The sequence below is a fragment of the Bacillus rossius genome, chromosome 11, assembly GCF_032445375.1.
Source record: "Bacillus rossius redtenbacheri isolate Brsri chromosome 11, Brsri_v3, whole genome shotgun sequence".
In the NCBI taxonomy this organism is placed as follows: Eukaryota; Metazoa; Arthropoda; class Insecta; order Phasmatodea; family Bacillidae; genus Bacillus; species Bacillus rossius.
In genome coordinates, this window is record NC_086338.1 from 24,650,501 (window position 1) to 24,670,721 (window position 20,221).

At 36.9% G+C, this 20,221-nt stretch overlaps 1 protein-coding gene across 1 annotated transcript in view; it reads left to right on the top strand.

The window, feature by feature from the left end:
• LOC134536698 (ras-specific guanine nucleotide-releasing factor 2-like) overlaps positions 1 to 20,221 on the top strand; it is a 400,528-nt gene that overhangs the window by 121,527 nt on the left and 258,780 nt on the right. Inside the window, exon 2 of the mRNA XM_063376561.1 lies at positions 7,347 to 7,469. Within this exon, the coding sequence (XP_063232631.1) occupies positions 7,350 to 7,469 (120 nt within the window). The 5' untranslated portion in view covers positions 7,347 to 7,349. The remainder of the gene's footprint in view (positions 1 to 7,346; positions 7,470 to 20,221) is intronic.

Here is a 20,221-nt window from a genome sequence, read left to right on the forward strand (position 1 = left end):
CTCCAGTTGCCGCATCTGTCTTCGAAGGAATTTTCTCTTTTGCTCCAAATGCTTCATCAGCATTATGTTATAAGATTACAAGGCTGCTTGCTTACGTAGCTTCAAGTCTACGAGGCTATAAGCCATGAGGGTCCGAGTCTATGCGATTTCGAGTCTTTAAGGTTACGTGATCGCGAAACTATAGGACTACGAAGCTTCAAGTCTACGAGGCTACTTTGATACGTAGCTACAATTATACGAGGTCCCAAGACATCATGTCTAAGAGACTATGAGACCACATGGCTACGAGTCTAAAATGATCTATCTGGTTACGAGTTATACATGCATTGCGAGGCTACAGAGCTACGAAGCTTCTAGTACACGAGTTTACGAGACTAAGAATCTTCAAGTTTACGAGACTGCAATGCTACAGAGCTACGAAGTCTTTAGAAAACGAGTTTACGTGACTGCGAGGGTAGAGGTCTACAAGTCTGCATGAGTACTTGACTACGAAGCTACTCGTCTACAAGGCTCCAATTGCCGAATCTGTCTTCGTCGGAATTTTCTCTTTTGCTCCAACTGCACCACCAGCATTATGTTATAAGATTACAAGGTTGCTTGCTTACGTAGCTTCAAGTCTGCGAGGCTCCAAAGCATCATGACTACGAAGCTTCCAGAACGCATGCTTACGAGACTGCATGGATAAAAGGCCGCATGGCTACGAAACTACATGACTCTAACTGACTACAATAGCACCATTCAGTGGTGTGACTTAATTTATCTCATGCAAAATAACCTGTTTAAGTAGTGTCGATTATTTTCATCAGGTGACGCCACGTGTTGCTTACAGGTAAATATAATTTATTTATTTTATGCAGGATGGGGGATGCTCACTAACGATCGCAATAGAACGATGGTTTCGCTAGACTCCAAGGAAAAGTATGTTTGTTCTTCCAGTCAGTGTTTCACAGATTTCTCAAAGCATATTATTAATTTGACTGAATAATGATATTTTTTTAAATTCCACCTGATAACAATATTGCAAGTTTTGATTTAGTAGCAGAAATTATCGAATTAAATGTAACTTCAAATAAAATGTCATGACTCATTAGACAAAAAAATCCATGCAGAGAGCGGTTTCTCAGAATAGTCAGAAGCACTTGAAGAAACTACAGGAATGATAGCAAGAACACGGAAAAACCATCAAAATATTGACAAGAATAATCAGGAGCTCACGGTGAAAACCATCATAATAATGGCAAGAATAATTAGGAGCTCATGGAAAAAACCACTATAATATTGACCAGATTAATCAGAAGCACTCGGAGAAATCCGTCACATGTTTTCTTTGATATAATAAAATTTAAAAAAATATTTAAAAATAAAAAAATTATCAAAAAATTTAATACCAAAAAAATTTTACAAAAAATACATAAAATTCTGGCTTGTACTAAAACTCTATCTTTGCTCAACAATGATAAGTTTACAAGCTAGCAGAATCTATTTATGTATTTTTTGTAAAATTTTTTGGTATTAAATTTTTTGATAAATATTTTATTTTTAAATATTTTTTTAAATTTTATTATATCAAAGAAAACAAGTGGCGGATTTCTCCGAGTGCTTCTGATTAATCTGGTCAATATTATAGTGGTTTTCTCCGTGAGCTCCTGATTATTCTTGCCATTATTATGATGGTTTTCTCCGTGAGCTCCTGATTATTCTTGTCAATATTTTGATGGTTTTTCCGTGTTCTTGCTATCATTCCTGTAGTTTCTTCAAGTGCTTCTGACTATTCTGAGAAACCGCTCTCTGCATGGATTTTTTTGTCTAATGAGTCATGACATTTTATTTGAAGTTACATTTAATTCGTTAATTTCTGCTACTAAATCAAAACTTGCAATATTTTAATCAGGTGGAATTTAAAAAAATATCATTACTCAGTCAAATTAATAATATGCTTTGAGAAATCTGTGAAACACTGACTGGAAGAACAAACATACTTTTCCTTGGAGTCTAGCGAAACCATCGTTCTATTGCGATCGTTAGTGAGCATCCCGCATCCTGCATAAAATAAATAAATTATATTTACCTGTAAGCAACACGTGGCGTCATCTGATGACAATAATCGACACTACTTAAACAGGTTATTTTGCATGAGATAAATTAACTCACACCACTGAATGGTGCTATTGCAGTCAGAGTCATGTAGTTTCGTAGCCATGCGGCCTTTTAGCCATGCAGTCTCGTAAGCATGCGTTCTGAAAGCTTCGTAGTCCTATAGCCTCGCTGTCTCGTAACCTTGAAGACTAGCAATCGCATAGTCTCGTAACCTCATGGTTCGTAGTCTCGTAGTCATGATGTATTGGAGCCTCGTACACTTGAAGCTACGTAAGCAAGTAGCCTTGTTATCTTATAACATAATGCTGATGGTACAGATGTAGCAAAAGAGAAAATTCCGTCGAAGATAGATGTGACAATTGGAGCCTTGTAGACGAGTAGCTTCGTAGTCAAGTACTCATGCAGACTTGTAGACCTCTATCCTCGTAGTCACGTAAACTCGTTTTCTAGAGACTTCGTAGCTCTGTAGCATCGCAGTCTCGTAAACTTGCAGATTCGTAGTCACGTAGTCTCGTAACCTCATGGCTCAAAGTCGGGTAGACAAGATGTCTTGGGACCTCGTTGAATTGTAGCCTCGCAGTCTCGTAACCATGCTTTCTGGAAGCTTCGTAGTCATGATGCTTTGGAGCCTCGTAGACTTGAAGCTACGTAAGCAAGCAACCTTGTAATCTTATAACATAATGCTGGTGGTGCAGTTGGAGCAAAAGAGAAAATTCCGACGAAGACAGATTCGGCAAGCCTTGTAGACGAGTAGCTTCGTAGTCAAGTACTCATGCAGACTTGTAGACCTCTACCCTCGCAGTCACGTAAACACGTTTTATAGAGACTTCGTAGCTCTGTAGCATCGCAGTTTCGTAAACTTGAAGATTCTTAGTCTCGTAAACTCGTGTACTAGAAGCTTCGTAGCACTGTAGCCTCGCAATGCATGTATAACTCGTAACCAGTAAGATCATTTTAGACTCGTAGCCATGTGGTCTCATAGTCTCTTAGACATGATGTCTTGGGACCTCGTATAATTGTAGCTACGTATCAAAGTAGCCTCGTAGACTTGAAGCTTCGTAGTCCTATAGTTTCGCGATCACGTAACCTTGAAGACTCGGAATCGCATAGACTTGGACCCTCATGGCTCTTAGCCTCGTAGACTTGAAGTTACGTAAGCAAGCAGCCTTGTAATCTTATAACATAATGCTGATGAAGCATTTGGAGCAAAAGAGAAAATTCCTTCGAAGACAGATGCGGCAACTGGAGCCTTGTAGACTAGTAGCTTCGTAGTCAAGTACTCATGCAGACTTGTAGTCCTGTATCCTCGCAGTCACCTAAACTTGTGTACTAGAAGCTTCGTAGCTCTGTAGCCTCGCAAGCCATGTATAACTCGTAACCAGCTAGATCATTTTAGACTCGTAGCCATGTGGCCTCATAGTCTCTTAGACTCGAAGAATTCTAGGCAAATATATTTGGAGCCAAAAGACTTTTGGAACCAAAAGACTGATGGTGTCAATGACTGTTGGTGTCAATGACTGATGGAGCCAATGAATATTGGAGCCAATGAATATTGGAGCCGATGACTATTGGAGCCAATGAATATTTGAGCCAACGAATATTGTAGCCAATGACTATTGGAGCCAATGACTATAGGAGCCAAATGACTGTTGGAGCCAAAAGACTGATAGAGCCTTTTGGAGCCTGTTGGAGCATTTGGAGCAATTGGAGAAAATTGATATTGGAGCTCATTAATATTGAAGCCAATGAATATTGGAGCCAATGAATATTAGAGCCAATGTCTATTTGAGCCAATGACTATAGGAGCCAACAGACTGTTGGAGCCAAAAGACTGATGGAGCCTTTTAAAAAGACTTTTGGAACCAAAAGACAAATGTTGTCAATAACTGATGGAGCCAATGAATATTGGAGCCCATGAATATTGGAGTCGATGACTATTGGAGCCATAGAATATCAGAGCCAATGAATATTGAAGGGAATGAATATTGGAGCCAATGAATATTGGAGCCAATGAATATTGGAGCCAATGAATATTGGAGCCTATAAATATTGGAGACAATGAATATTGGAGCCAATGACTTTAGGAACCAAAAGACTGTTGGAGCCTTTTGGAGCCTTTTGGAGCCCATGAATATTGGAGCTTATGAATATTGGAGCCAATTAAATATTGAAGACAATGAATATTGGATACAATGACTATTGGAGCCAATGAATTTTGGAGTCAATGATAAATGAGCTGCCTTTTCGTTGGCGGTGCTACCTTTTCGTTGTCGGTGCTTCCAAATTAGTTGCCTTTTCGATGGCGGTACTGCCTTTTAGTTGTCGGTGTTTCCAAATGAGCTGTCTTTTTGTTGGCGGTGCTGCCTTTTCGTTGTCGGTGCTGCCTTTACGATGTCGGTGCTCCCAAATGAGCTGCCTTTTCGTTGGTGGTGCTGCATTTTCGTTGTCGGTGCTGCCTTTTTGTTGATTGCACGTAGTACAAAATGTAGTGATTGAATATTTACTAGTTTAAAACCTCTTGGCGTTACTAAAATATTTTTTAAGGTCAATTGGTTCTTAAGTATGTATAAAAAATGTCACGATGGATTAATTGAATATAATTAGCTAACGACGAAGGTCATGCGGTCCTGAAATGACTAATATTTACGTCTAATAATGACATGACTCGGTATCATGGACTGAAGACAATTGTTCTATATGTGTGGCTTTGTACATGAACATCTTATAGGTTATTCAGATTATTGAAAAATTAGACTTTCATAATAGGCTAATCGGCACTGTATTAATTCGTTGGTCAGGTATATTGACTTGTTTTGTTTTTCGTAGAGTGAATGATAAATAAACTCCGCGAAAGGTAATGGAAAACGGAATCTAAAATTTATTTAATAATTAGTTACAACTGTCACTGGTCAATAATCGAACCGTGGACAGGAATTCATCGATTCAATTTGTAAATTAATAATTTGATTTTTTTGGAGTCTATTGGAATTTTTCACGCATTTCTAGCTAAATAATTACATGATTTCAAGATGGCGGCCAAATATCAAGATGGTGGGCACCTCAGTAATAATAAATTATGATTACTGCACTGTAGCATGTTAGAATAAATCTAGCATGATGGAAAGACAAGTACACACAATATGGTGTCCTCCAGCAGACGAAAACATGATGGTGGTAATGACCACTAGCATGTGGTATCTCCTGGTAGCATGTAGTGAACATAAAATGACGGATCCATGATGGACATCAAGGTCAAAGTCAAAGATCAATTTCAAGGTCAATGTCAAATTTCAAGGTCAAGGTCAAATTTCAAGGTCAAGGTAGAGTTCAAGGTCAAGGTCAAAGTTCAAGGTCAAGGTCACAGTTCAAGGTCAAGGTCAAAGTTCAAGGCCAAAGTTCAAGGTCATTGTCAAAGTTCAAGGTCAAGGTCAAAGTTTAATGCCAACAGTAGAGGTTAAAGGTATGGAGAACAGAAAATTATTCTAACATGTCGCCAGCATACTCTAGCAGACGAAAACATGATGGCGGCCTCCAGCGGACAAAGACAAGATGGCTGATATAACATCATACCAGCTGATGGTAAATACCTTGTTATTGGTGGTGGTAGGTCAATCTGTAGGTGGCTTCTGTGGAGGAAGGATCTGTTGTGATTATTTTTTGGCCTCACCGGTTTCGAACCGAGGACGTGAATCGATATAATCAATCAGAATTCTATTAGGTTAATTTTTTTGATGAATTTTGGAGATTTTACCGATTTTATAACATAAAAAATACGGATTTCCAAGATGGCGTCTAAATTTCAAGATGGCGACCATAACGATAATTGCAACATTAATAGGATCCAATATGGTAGTCGTAAAGTAAAGTGTAAGAATGACATGGTACTCAACCAAGATGGCGGGTGTAACGAAATATGAAACAATTATATAATCCAAGATTGCGACCGTAACGATAACTGCAACAGTGGTTTTAGAGATTTTTATTTAATTCGATTATTTAAATTTTTTAATGATTTTTAAAATTTATCCCGATTTTCTAACATACAAATTGCGGATTTTCAATATGGCGACCGTAACGGAAATTGCAACGGTGACGTCATAATCCTAAAAGAGGCTAATCGGAGGCTGTAGACATGGATTCTTAAGCCTATATCAGGAGTTTTGTGGTTTTTAAGGCAAAACGACTTTTGTGGTTTTTCGAAATTCTAATTTTCCCTTGAAACGGGAATTTTTCCCTTGAAAACGGGAAATTTTTTCTTAAAAACGGGAAATTTTGAGTCATTTTGAGTCATTTTTGAGGAATTTTGAGGAATTTTGAGTCAAAAATGGCCGCCGTGATGTCACAATCCAAGATGGCGGACCGACAATCACAATCCACCGCCTGACGCCTGTTTCAGGAGGAACTATCCTATACATAAAAACCTCGCCACGTGTTCGGGATTCCCGGCCATTTTCTCGTAAACAGGACGAGACTATTCTGAGCGAAGCTGGTTGTAGCTTTGCTGGTAGTGTAACTCCTAAGGGCTGTTAGCTGACCTGCCAGGTTAACACAAAATCAGGGAAGAAAACTAACACATCTCTGACATATTAAACCCCTGTAAGCGTGGTGCAGTATTGTCCAGCATGGTTCATTGTGGTCCAGTGTTGGCAGGATGTTACAATGATGTACAGTGGTGAATGGTGTGGTGTAGGTGCAGCATTGGCAGGCTGTGTATAGTGGGGTGTGTGCAGTATGGTTCAGTATCGTTCAGGGTTTTATAAGGTTTTTCAGTAGTGTAACGTGGTCTGCAGTGTTGGTGTATTGTTTTACAGTGGTGTACAAGTTTAGGTGTTGTGTGGTACATTATGGTTCAGTGTTGTGCAGTGCGCTGCAGGTTGTTGCATTTGTTTTCAGAGTTGTTCAGGGTGTAGCAGTGGTGTGTGATAATTTGTTGCAATTTCATGTATTATGGTTTGTGTGGTGCAATGTGAGGCAGGGTTTCGCAGTTGTGCTGTGGTGTGAAGTAGTGTGAAGTGTGGTGCATTGTGCGGCAGCATGGTTCAGTGAGGATTCGTTTGATGAATTGTGTTGCATTATGTTTAATTTCGGTACAGTGTCTTGCAGGGTGTGGCAGTGTGGTGGAGTGGTTTGCAGTGGTGCGCAGTGTAGTGCGGTGTGGTTGGATGATTCAGAATGGTACAATATTGTGTATTGTTGTGCAACTGTGGTTCGCAGTGCGGTGGGTGCAGCACGGTGCTGTCTTGTTGCAGAACATGCTGTTCTACTACGACTCGGAGTCGTGCAGCCGGCCGTCGGGCGTGGTGCTGCTGGAAGGCTGCTACTGCGAGCGGCTCATAACCGCGGGCAGTCGCAACAAGGACTCCGACAAGCAGGTTGGCCTCCTCTTGCCACCTCTTACCCGGCTCAACTCGCGCCATGTTCTGCACATTTCATACACGCTGTCACCACCTTAAGGCGATTGGTGCACGGTAAAAAACGGTCACAGGCCCGAAAACAATGAATTTTGTATCATATGACCACTAAAGAGTCCAGATGCCTATGTGGGTGACAGTTACTATGTAGGGAGGTCAGGAGCTTAGTTCCAGCTCGTCAGTGGTGAGATGGCCTTCATACGGGAAGGGTGTTGCTGGCGGTCGCTCTGCGGCCTGCCATCTAGGAGGAATTAACAGAACCTCGAAGGTTTTATCTCCCTCTCCCTCTAACACACAGCCGATACGGTTCTATCGTGCCCGGAGGAGGGGAAGGTTTAGCAGTTCCATAGGGAGGCGGAATGGATTATTTTTTTCTCCCCAACTGCGCACTACGTCATGTGGCTGAGAGCTAACCTCTGCCACTCCCGCAGATCATCTCACTCAACTCGCTCGTTCTCTCACACTATTTCAATAAATCTTTTCAAATCTTCAACATCAATACTTTAAACCATTGCGCTTCCTACGGATTAATTATATTTCATGCACGTGCCCGAGTTCAGCTGCAAAAAAATAAAACGCGTAGTCAATTGTTTTCTTCAAAAACCTTCAGAAACACTGTGTGTTAAAATACATTCTGAAAGCGCATTTTTCTAGATAAATGGAAATTCTAAATCACCTACGCCACAAGGAAACATTGTGCTTTAATATTATGTAAAGAAAACACCTCTTAGTTTAATAGTTATGTAAAGGTGGTGTGATATGTTTTAGATGTCGCACCATCTTATCATTCATGTAGAAGAGTTACCCGAATAGCTAACAAGACTATTGCCATGGAAATGGAAATATGGTCAAGGAAATATTTTTAAAATGTTTGTAAACAGTAAACAACATATAAAAAATCTTATAACTGTAAAATTAAAATACAAACAACCCTATAGCAAATTTAATTTCAATATTAAAAAGTCTACAATAATGTTTACAAGAAACGAAATTGCAATAGCAATACAAAAATATCGCAATTTTGTTACATTGTTAATATATATATTATTTTTAATAAAGGCAATAAAAATGACATACTCAATATTTGGAATACAATAAATACCTTAAGCCCTACATAATTGCTGCGATATTCACAATAAATGCTTTTCTTAAATATAGTAATTAAAAAACATCGTAAATAAATTATGAACATACATATTATGGTGAAGGAAAGTGGACACTATCACACTGAAAAATCTTAGAGGGTAGTTTTCCTCATCTTATTTCTTTCTTTGCGTTTTTGGTCTTGTTCGTTAAAATATTTCATGTTCAAATACTTGATACGCATATACGTTCTTGTCCTGACAAAACAGTATATAACTTCTTCTGGATATTTATTTTCAGTAGTTCCGCAAATAATTTTAGTCAGTGATTCAAAAATCCGCTCTTTTTTGCACAAATTGTTGCCATGAATATTATCAAAACACATTTCAGCGATCTTTTTTAATTCAAAAAATTCATTAGTGGGACATTTTAAGTTACCCTTTGATTGTACATGTATCCAGCTATCATCCTCCGAATTGAAATCCGTAGTGCCAAGGTCAGGATATTTATTTCTGAAACGGTGAGCTATATAGCCAGAAACATATTTCAGTCCTTCAAGAGAAATTTCGTCACTTGAAAGAGGCCTGGCCTCTAAATCTAAGTCTATTTCTTCCATGTCAGCAAGATCTATTTCATTTAAAGGTGATTTATCTTGAAATGTCTTTGTAAAATACATTTCCTTGCACAAAAGTAGTTCTGTAATTTGCATTCTGATAAGCACTGCCCTGTTCCATTTCATTTGACGAAAAATCACTTACCAAAAACATTTCGTCTGTCTTCTCATCCGTGTTTTTCCGTTCAGCAAAAACTGCTGCAGAATGTTTTCACAATATGTAGTTTATAATTCTGTATTTAAAGTAAATGGGCGACAGATGCGTATTTTGTTACATGCTTTATATTAGCTTCACCTGTATGTTTGTTTGTCTGTCCATCTGTAACTCTTTCGACTAAGAGTGAGTGGCTCATCACTGTAAAATGTCCCAACAATTTCATCATGTTAGTTAGCCGAGCGGTCTAAGGCGTGCGACATCGAATATGTCAGCTTGCGTATTCAGCGATCGCGGATTCTACTCCCGGCCACGCCGGACAAAAAAAATGTTTTTTTTTTTTTTTTTCTGGTAAATTATAAGATTATATCCATACATCTAACTGTAAATGATTCGGAGAGACTTTACCATTTCTTTGTGATGTTGCAACTCCAAATAGTTATCCCAGATGGTAATAGGTAGTGTCGGTAACTCATTTCCCTATGATAATTATACATAAATATAGTTTAAAAAACTAAAAAAAAAATGCTTTTAAAGAACATCAAACTTAAAAGTTAAAAATAAATATAGTTTAAAAAACTAAAGAAACATACTTTTAAAGATTATCAAACTAAAAAGTTAAAAATAATTTTAAAATTTAATTTATGACAATAGTATATAAGCAATACTAGTATAAATGAGAAAAAAGCATGGGGCGCTTAATATACAAAAAATATGGCACAAAGCGCCTCAAGTTTTTTTTCTCATTTATACTAGTATTGCTTATATACTATTGTCATAAATTAAATTTTAGAATTATTTTTAACTTTTTAGTTTGATAATCTTTAAAAGCATGTTTCTTTAGTTTTTTAAACTATATTTATTGATGTTCCATACCTCTAATATACGGACAGAGAAAAAACCACTCTAACACATCTTAGTTCAGTTTAACTGTTAACAAATATTTAGGTTAACAGGTCCTATACATATTTCCGAATGTTTTACTGACTGAGTTATACTGGACATTAATTAAATTGATCGCTGATATTTATACTTTTAAACGAAATTTTGAATTTATCATTTTATGTAAACTCTAATGCGTTAAAAAGTGTAACGCAACACTACACACAGGTAGTGATGTCTAGTGCACTGCCCTATGCACATTAGTTAACAAAAAAATAAAATGAAATATTAATTACTGATAAATAATACCTTGATGTCGTGATACAAGTAACACATGCTTATCTGATATTTATTTCAATTAGAATACGAAATAGGAAGATAAAATAATTAACTGATTTTAAGACTGATTTATTACTTACACAGTACAGTGCATTTTGAAGACAAATGGGTCTTAAGAAGCGAAAATCGTACTCGATTAATAGATGGTATGGTGTTCGGTATATTAAGGTTTCCCTCAAAGTAACGGTTTCAGAATGCTTTTAAGATATTAGTTACATCCCAACATAAGTTTAAAACATTTCTCTTAAGAGTGTGCTTCGTAGCATTAAAAAATGTGCCTTAATTATTTTGCAAATTTATCATTGTTATGGTGACGATGTCAGGGGTTTTCGTAATTTTTTTTTTTTAGAAATATAGTACAGTATTAGCAACTACGTTAAGAACTGTTATTTTATTCACACAGAGAAAAGAAATACAAAATGCTAAAATTTGGCGTAATCCACCTGCTTGTAATAATACATGACCTTTGCATCCCGCATGTATGTGCCCAGGGTTTTCCCTCTGTCTATGGAGGTTTTACCTGGGCCAAACTTATCTAGTTTTAGTCTAGAATTAAGAGTGAGGGGAGTTAGTCATGGCGAAAACGTCTGCCATGGCTGGCCAATCCCCTCCTAGCACATGATGCACGTGACCTTTTCTGCATGGTTAAAAACCCGCATGTTTAGAGCGTATAGGGCTTGCCCTGAGACGCACTTAGAGTCTTCCCTACCTAGACCCCTCCCTTACACACTTAGTTTTAACTTAGGTTAGGAAAAAAAAAAAAAAAACGGCCCGCCGGCCGGAGCTCCGCCGGACTACCTGGTTCCGACAAGCGCCGCCCCTCAGCGCCACGTCGCAGGGACATTCTTCCCGGCGGCGAGAGTTTTACACGCAGCACTAGAACTGCCACTCCAGAGGGCATGTTTTGAGTCGGATCGTATCAAAAACAAAAGGATATGAAAATATATACATAACTCAATAGTGTTCTGCCAATTATGTTTTCATTTTCATTTAAATTTATTCTTTAAATCGCTCCTGAAGTAGTCCAGCAGTGATCAATGGAAATTGTCAATATTAAACTGTAATTTTGATGATAAAAATTTTTTTTTCTTACTTTTATATGTGCAGAAACCTATTCGTACACTCGTTTCTTGAACTATACTTAAGTTTAACATAATTATGTGTTTTCTAAATAATTCTGGCTTGAAATAAAAATAAATGCATTTAAAATGACATAACTCAGTAAAAAAAAGTTTATTAAAAATATTCTACGTATATTATGTCTTAAAAAGAAGCATCAAAAATAAATATGTACAGTTAAATTAGTTTTGTCGTAATATTTTCCATGCACCAATCGCCTTAACCTCCAAATTCATGACCAAGGTTGACAAATTACCCACACGCACACTACCAAGAGGGCCATACACGGGAAGCCTTCTTTTCACAGACGAGAGAGCCAAACGCCCGATAGTGCATCTTCGGTTTTTTTTTTTTTTTTGTTCATTGTAAATAAATATACAACTCATTATAACTAATGGTCAATTAGGTTAGGTTAGCTACATTATAAATACTTTAAAACATTGTGGACGGTTGATTTGGTTAGGAAAGCTACATTAAAGATACCGTGAAATCATGTAAACGGTTTCCCCCAGATAAATACACCTGTTGTGGTACGGAAAAAAAAGCGAGCATGAACTTCGGGGAACTTCGGGTGTGGCTCTCTCGTCTGTGAAATGACCGCTTCCCGCCATACACACAGTTGCCCTAAATAAACATAATATCTACACTCGCTTTCGCATAGCCTAATTTCCTCCCCCCCCCCCCCACCAAAGTATGCTATGTGAGATTACATAAACTAACCCAACAATCATTAATCGCCAGATTCTCAATCAGGTTAAAGAGTACGATAATGAGGATATATCATAAAATATTAATACCACCTGAAATTATCAATATTTTTTTAAATTTATTAAATTATACTACACTCTCGTTCCGATCATGGTTGTCACGGCAAACGTAATCTTCTGTTAAGTAAAGCATAAACAAATTACACTTTAATGTGCATATAATAGCATAATCATAAAATGTTAGATGCATGAAACCTTATAATTTTGCAGCTTGAGGAAGTGCAAATAAATACTTGATATATACATAAGCATAAAATATACTAGTAGTGATAGCATAGGTGTACTGGGATGTACAATGACACATTAATAATAAAAATAGGTCATTAATATGCTAATATCCCATTTTACATTAATTTATCTACTCCTTCGATTAATTTAATCAGTTAACTCTTAATCAATTACCTATTATTTAAATAATCTATTAATTTATTTAATTATTCTCCAATTCTACTCAATAATCTTTGGTTTGCAGCCCTCTCGTTTGACATCTGCAGTTGTCCCCCATTTTGTTTGTCGTCTGCTAGTGTCGGTTTTCATAGTTCCGAAGCTTGAAGGTAGTTGTCGCTGCTGGTATTTCATTTTATGTTGTACAAAAATGTCTGGTAAGAAGTGGCTGAGCTCGGAGCCGAGGGACGCAGCAGCAGGCATCTTGAGGCTAAAAACCATGTGCCTTAGTCTGCACGACCCCATGACAGTTATGAAATAAATAAAGCATATATGCTTTAAAATTAGGTGTTATCTCGGTGACATGAAATTAAAATACCAGAGATTAAATACTAAAGGTGTTATATTATAAAATACTAAAGGGCACCATCGTTTATTACAGTTCAGGTACCTAGAGGGCAACACTGTCGGACATCCTTGGTTCAAGGCATGTCCGTCAGAGGGCGCCAAGTTTTAATTTCATAATTAGTTGGCAGATATCGCCATTGTCGGCCATCTTTGGTTCAAGGCATTGCAATCAGACAACGCCAAGTTTGAATTACACAATTAGTGGATTCCGCCATCGTCTTGTAAAGCCTTAAACATCCCCTGCCATTTTAGATTTAGTACCCTACCATCTTTTATGTGTTTGTCATCTGCTAGGACTCGTTTCTTTTCGTGTACGAGCAATTCGCCTGCCGTCTGGGATTTATTACCCTACCATCTTGAATGACATGGTGTTCCCTTATGTGCATAAAAAGCACTAGAAATTAAAGTAATATATACGATTATATGGATAGTGTAAATATATGTATAGTATGTTTATTAAAATTAATGTAGCATAAAGTCTTTTAGTGATAGCTCTCTTGTAATAGTCCTGCATTGTAACAGTTGTGGGTTTATAGACATATATTAATTATATGAAATCTGTATAGTGTTAAGCTAATAACTTCTTATTAAATAATATATATTATATTTATATAAATATAATTTGTTATAGCCATACTTTATTAATAAATTAAAATTTAGTCATATAGTGAGTGGTAGCTATCCCCTCATTCACTTATCTTTTCAACTCTAAATTAATAAGTATTTAAAGTGTTTTTACTGCCTTTATTAAATATGTAGTATGTTATGTTAATTTTTGAATATTATTATTTAGTCTTATATGTTAAAATACCTTGCAGATAATCTCTTCTCGTTGTGGTGGATGACTCTCAGCAGTGTATAAAAACCTTTTCCTGAAAACTTAGTGTATACCAAGACATGACTTTTAAGCTAAACACGTAATGTTAAAAAATCTAATTTTTTATACAAAAAAATCTGTCTAAACTGTGAATGAAAATAGGACATTATTATTATATGTGATTACTCTTCACGAAAAACCCAGTTTAACATGTAAAATCTATTTAAAAAATTGTGACATGTTTGAATGAATTTCTTTTTTTTTTAATACACAACATGTTACAGTAGATGTGTAACAACAGAATAAAAACATCACCTCTGCCTTTTGCAGTGATACACACTTTCCATAAATTAAAACACAAGGAATTAGTATATTTAAATATAAATATAATTTACTTTTAAAAAAATTTAAAAAAAATTCACATACACACATCAAACACCGTCTTCATCTCGCGAAAACACAATGCCCGCCATTGGGGCTCTTCTATGGCACGAGCAATCACCCACTCTGCAGCACTTCCCATCACACTCATGAGATGTTCCGTATGCTCGGAAACCAGAGTGCACCAGTTCGGGGTGGAGGAGCTCTGACACCGAGTCAGCAATGTCACTGCAACTACACTCGACCTCCGGCTCATCACAAGTGCGACGACACTGCCCTCGTGCTCGCTATCGCTGTCCACCACACACGCCGGCCCTTGTGGCACGCGGCACAACCCCATAGCTTCAAGAGTTAACTGGGAATGCAAGTCTAGAAAGAAAAATGTCTCGTGCTCAAATCAGCACAGCAGTTCTACCCTCATAACACTCACCCTTTCCTTAAATATTGTACGAACCGCATAAAATCCCAAGGTATCCAAGCTAACGAAGTCCAGCATAAATCTGAGGAGAACCTCCCCTTCCATAAATTCCCGAATAGCCACTGTCACTACCTGCCTCCTCCCCTGCTGTGAGAACTGACCAAGATGTGGCCACCCCTCCTGTTGGACGAGCCATCCAACTAACGAGATGCCGAATACATTTACGGAGAATCTAACCTTTCCACAAATTCTGGTGTCGCCACTGTCCCCCCCCCCCCCTCAATTTAACTGTGGGTACCGACCCATCCCTCGCCGCTGATTACGAGCAAAGAGACGGTCCCTTCTGTGGCGAGGGCTACCTGACCGCACACGTCTCTGCCTTCACTTCACTCGAATTCTGGAATCGCCAACACAATTGTTAGCCTCACTAAAATAATATGTTCATATCCAGCAATTGTCTCCCAGCGCTGATTGGGATTAAATCATTTGTTGCAAAGACAATCTGATTTACACATGTCTTTAATTTGCTTGGGAATCCTAACCAAATTACAAGAGGGAAACGTCCTCCCTGTCTTCGTTTATAAATTTTGTAATCATATACGTGTCTGGAAACTTTATTATATGTATTTCAGATTCATAGCAGCAGCCTTGGAGCTGGTTTTTAACCAAGGTCTGTCAAGTAGTACACACGAAGTTTGAAAGGTCGATTTTTTTTTTCATTTAAAAAAATTCAAACGTTCAAATATAAGGAATTCATTATGTCAATTAAAAAAAAAGAAACGAATGGTATGAATATCATCATTTTATAAAATAGTTGCATCAAGATAAAGCCAAAATGATATATTTTTAAGTTAATAGAAGACTGCAGTTGCAGAATACTATAAGATATAGTACTTTGCTGTACACAAGTATATGAATTTGCTTGTTGCATTAATCAAACATATGATATTGTTTTGTGCTTTTACATTTATTCCTTATATTTTAAGGTGATATCGATATATTTATTTTCCCAAGTTAATAATAGTTACGAATAAATTTATTTATGTTATAAATTGTTTCATCAGCGCCTGTTGTACAAATAAGTTTAATTCCATTGACTTAAGTAGTTATAAAAAATAATTCTCTTTAAATATTTCAGTTATTAGCAGCATGTCTTAAAGCCAAAAATTTATGAGTAATTTTATACGATACTGACACTTTTGTAGATTCCATATATGCATTTATTCTCATGTTAAAGAAATAGATGCCAATCGATTAAGAAAATAACTCACCCAGCTAACAAAACTATATGGGAACTTTCCATTGTAAAAACATAATGAAAAAATAATCGGAGTTCGTTCTTGGGAACTATTTTAGGAACTTGTATGTCAATTAAGGATCTGGTGGCATTAATTAGATTTTGGGTTTTTGTACATTACAGCCTTCCTAATTTTTTCCTCACATAGATGAAAAAACCACTTGAACGCGTACAAATATCGTTGGATGTGTTTAAAGAACAAACATAAACCACATGGTTGCATGGAATGACGCGGGCGCCAGTCCTCGCAGGAGTCCGGAGCCGAGGTGTCAGGCCGCTGCAGGTAGCGCGCGAGAGCCGTCAATCAAGGCGCTCGACTGTAACGCGGTTAGCGCCGGAATGAATCCAATTACCCCCGCGCGTCTCCCACAGTACAAGGCTGCGGGTCGCGGGTCGCCTCTGTGGTACAGCGGAGGAGGGTGGAGGGTGGAGGGAGAGGGCACGCCGTTCGAGATGCTTCTACAATATTCCAGCGCCTGCAGTTTATACCAGCCGCCGTACAGCCGCGCCTGTGGGCTGCAGCCTGTTCAGACATGCGCGCGCACGCCAGTCTGGTAGCAGACCGTCTCACACCCCACGTCGGCGGAGACTTTAACACGGGATTCCCCTTCAAGTATTTGTAGAATAAAATAATATACAATCACAGTTGACGCAAGCATGATTGCAAATTTAATTTGTGCTATATTGATAGGTACTATTAAACTTCTTAACTGAAATTCTTAAAAAATGTAATTATACATTTCTAAATTCTTAAGAGATCGAACTCTAACATTGACTTGTCAATACAATGATAATGCCCACTATGAAAACTATTAACTTTAAATAATTGGCAATTTTATCATTATTTCAGCATTCAGTCACATATATAACTGGTAATAAAAAAAAGAGAATGCGGTACCAGGCTTCAGGCTGTTAATACTGTGTTGGCAGCCGCATTTTGGATTGTGATGTCGCGACCGCCATCTTGGATTACCTTTCACCTTAACCTTTAAAATTGGGAAAAAAATTTCCGAATTCGCTTAAATATGCCCAGAATTTGTCAAAATTGACCCAGAATTTGCTTAAAATACCTAAGTATTCCAGTTTTCACAACAAAAAAAAACCATTTTTATAAAAATTAAAAAAAAAAGTTCGGAAATTTATCATTTTGAGAGGAAAATTCACTTTTTGACGGAAAATTTCCCTATATATCCATTAAAAAAAACCTGAGGCTTAATTTGCTTCCTTCAGGCTTAATTTCCTCATTGATGGTGAATTTTCCTCAGCGATGCTTGAATTTTTTAGAATAGCCAAAGCTCAAGCCTTTGGGTCATGACTTTGATATTTGATGCTGACCTTGACTGCAGCCACTATCTTGAAATCCGCCATTTTTAATAATGATGTCATATTCGCCATATTCATAACCCATAATTATTATCAAAAAATCTAGACATTATTTTAAAATTTATTAAAACATTATTTTATTATAATTGTAATAATTTATGTATAAAAACTCACTGACGTCATGCACCTTAGAGTCCTCTGCTCGAAACCAATAAGGGAAAAGCTAGAATATACTTACTCCATGGTGGCCACTGACAGAATGACTTTCAATCACTAATACCAAGAAATATAATTTAAGCCAACCAGTGTGACATAATGGCTGCCATATTAACGCCGACATCTTATTTTCTTTTTGCTAGAGTGTGCTGCCGCTATATTGGTTTTAATTTTTACCCATATATATTGCAGTAGAGCCAATCACCAGATCATTAACAGTCGTCACATCCGCTGTATTATCAGCCATCTTGACAAACATATTGAAAATCTGTAATCAATTCGATTGATTCTAGTTCTCGGTTAGATCTTTAATCGCTGCCAAAAAAATTAATACCTCTATGGTTTCAAAAGTCAGTGTGGAAAATTTAATAGAAATGAGATGATCGATGAGTTATCAATGGAATAATGAAATTTTATCAAGAATAATTAAATTCTGCTTTAATGATTGGTTTTATCAGAATCTCACCTCAACAGTGACCTTTCCCATGTTTCTAAGTTCAAGTGTGCAAAGTTTCAACTCAATCGGATGGACGATGCGCGAACGCATAGAAGACGAACCAAAAAAACACACATTCATTTTTATGTATGAGATTATCAGTTTACAATTGTTATTTGGACCATATATAAGAGGAACATTCATGAAACACTCTGGTAAGACTTGCGTGCCAAAGTAAGAAAATATACTATCTGGTAATTAACAGATACGTCTCGCGCGCCACCATTATTATTCGGACCTTAGAAAAGAGGTAACATCATGAAATAATTTCCGTGTTTTATTGCACAATCTTCGCACTCGCATATACGCGCAGTTTAGTTGTTATTGTGCTAGATCTAAAATAGCGCAGTGTAGATGTTATTGTGCTAGTTCGTGTGTCGGACATCGAATGAGTTAGTATGCCACAGTATGGCGTGCAGTGTTATGTTAAGTGAAGAAGTTATTAAGTTATGCAGTGTATGAGGTATCGTATTATTAAGTGTGTTCACCAGTGTAGTTGTTAGTGTTCTAGTAAGTTAGCCGCACAGTGTTAAAATTAATAAGTGGAATAGTGTAGCAGTTAATGTATGTTTATTGCGTCGTGCAGTTTGGAGCTGGTGTAGCGATGTGCAGAGCGGCCGTGATCTTCAGCCCTTATCGCTCGTGGAGAGCGCGATAACTCAGCGGGAGCGCAAATATTGTATCTTCTGCTGATGTGTTGACGCATTGTGCGGCAGGAGGTCTCGATTGATCGCCTGGTTGTACAATCCCCCCTCCTCGCCTTACCTTTACGACCCTGTACAGACACGGGGCCTCGCAGCGCACTGCCGGGGTCACACGGTAGCGCTCTGCGGCTCGCTACTGAGGCGGTGAGAGGGGACATCATGCTGCTAGGTGACAGCTGCGCGCGCACTGTCTTCTGACTCAGCGGCGTCACTGCGGTGGGACACTGGATGGCTTCTGTAGTTAGTTTCTCATGCGGAAATATAATAAAACAACTATGGAACTGTCTTATATTATATGTTTTAAATACCAATCCACTCCAATCTTGTAACACCTTGCATTTTCCTTGTCGTAAAAATGAATCCGACACACAAAAATTATTATTTTTTCTATCCACTGTATTGTTTCTAAGAATGACTTAAAATTATATTTTTAATTTGAAAATTACCTTTTTTAACGTGTAACCGAATTATTATAAACATAGATGAAACAAAACTTATAAATATTGATTTTGTCAAAAGTGGGTTTTTATATGTACAATTTTTTAAATCCAAATCTTAATTAATATAATGATAAACTCAGATTTTTGATAAAATCTTATGGTTTTGCTTTTATAAGAGGCACTATTTGAATAGAATAAACATGGGGAATTTAATTTATAATATCCCGAAACGAAAATTATGGTCGTATAAAATGTATTTAAAAAAAGAAGTCATCTATTTTTCAAAAGAAAAGATTGTGTTACAGATAGCCTACTGCTCTCTTAATATAAATAAGTTTCGTTTTAAAAATGTGACTTTCGCATTATTTCTAGAGTAATTACATAAAAAAGAATTTACACAATTTATTATAAGATTTAATATATTTTATCTCTTTTCTATGCTTTATTTAAATGAAGTGCTTAAAATACATACACTTACATAGTATTACATTCTTGTTATATAAAACTATAATTAAATATTAAAATGCGTTTACATGTGAAAAAAATATTTAGAATGTGTTTTATAAATATTGTTGTTTTATCAAAAATAATCTTTATGTTTTCTAAATAGCATACAAAAACATTATTTTCTATTATTTTTTCTTATTTTTTACTTTAATGACGTAAAAGTTTCAAAACAGGATAAATAATATCATCGACATTATTTTTATATCGAATATACAGAAGAACTTCTTGTTAATTTATTCTTTATTCAACACAATTTTCGTTCAAAGTACTTTTATGGCTTTGGTTTTCGTTATACAAGTATCATGATATATTGCGTCCTGCTCTGCAGTTGTTATACTTGTTTGGACGGAAGCAAGGCAGCGAAG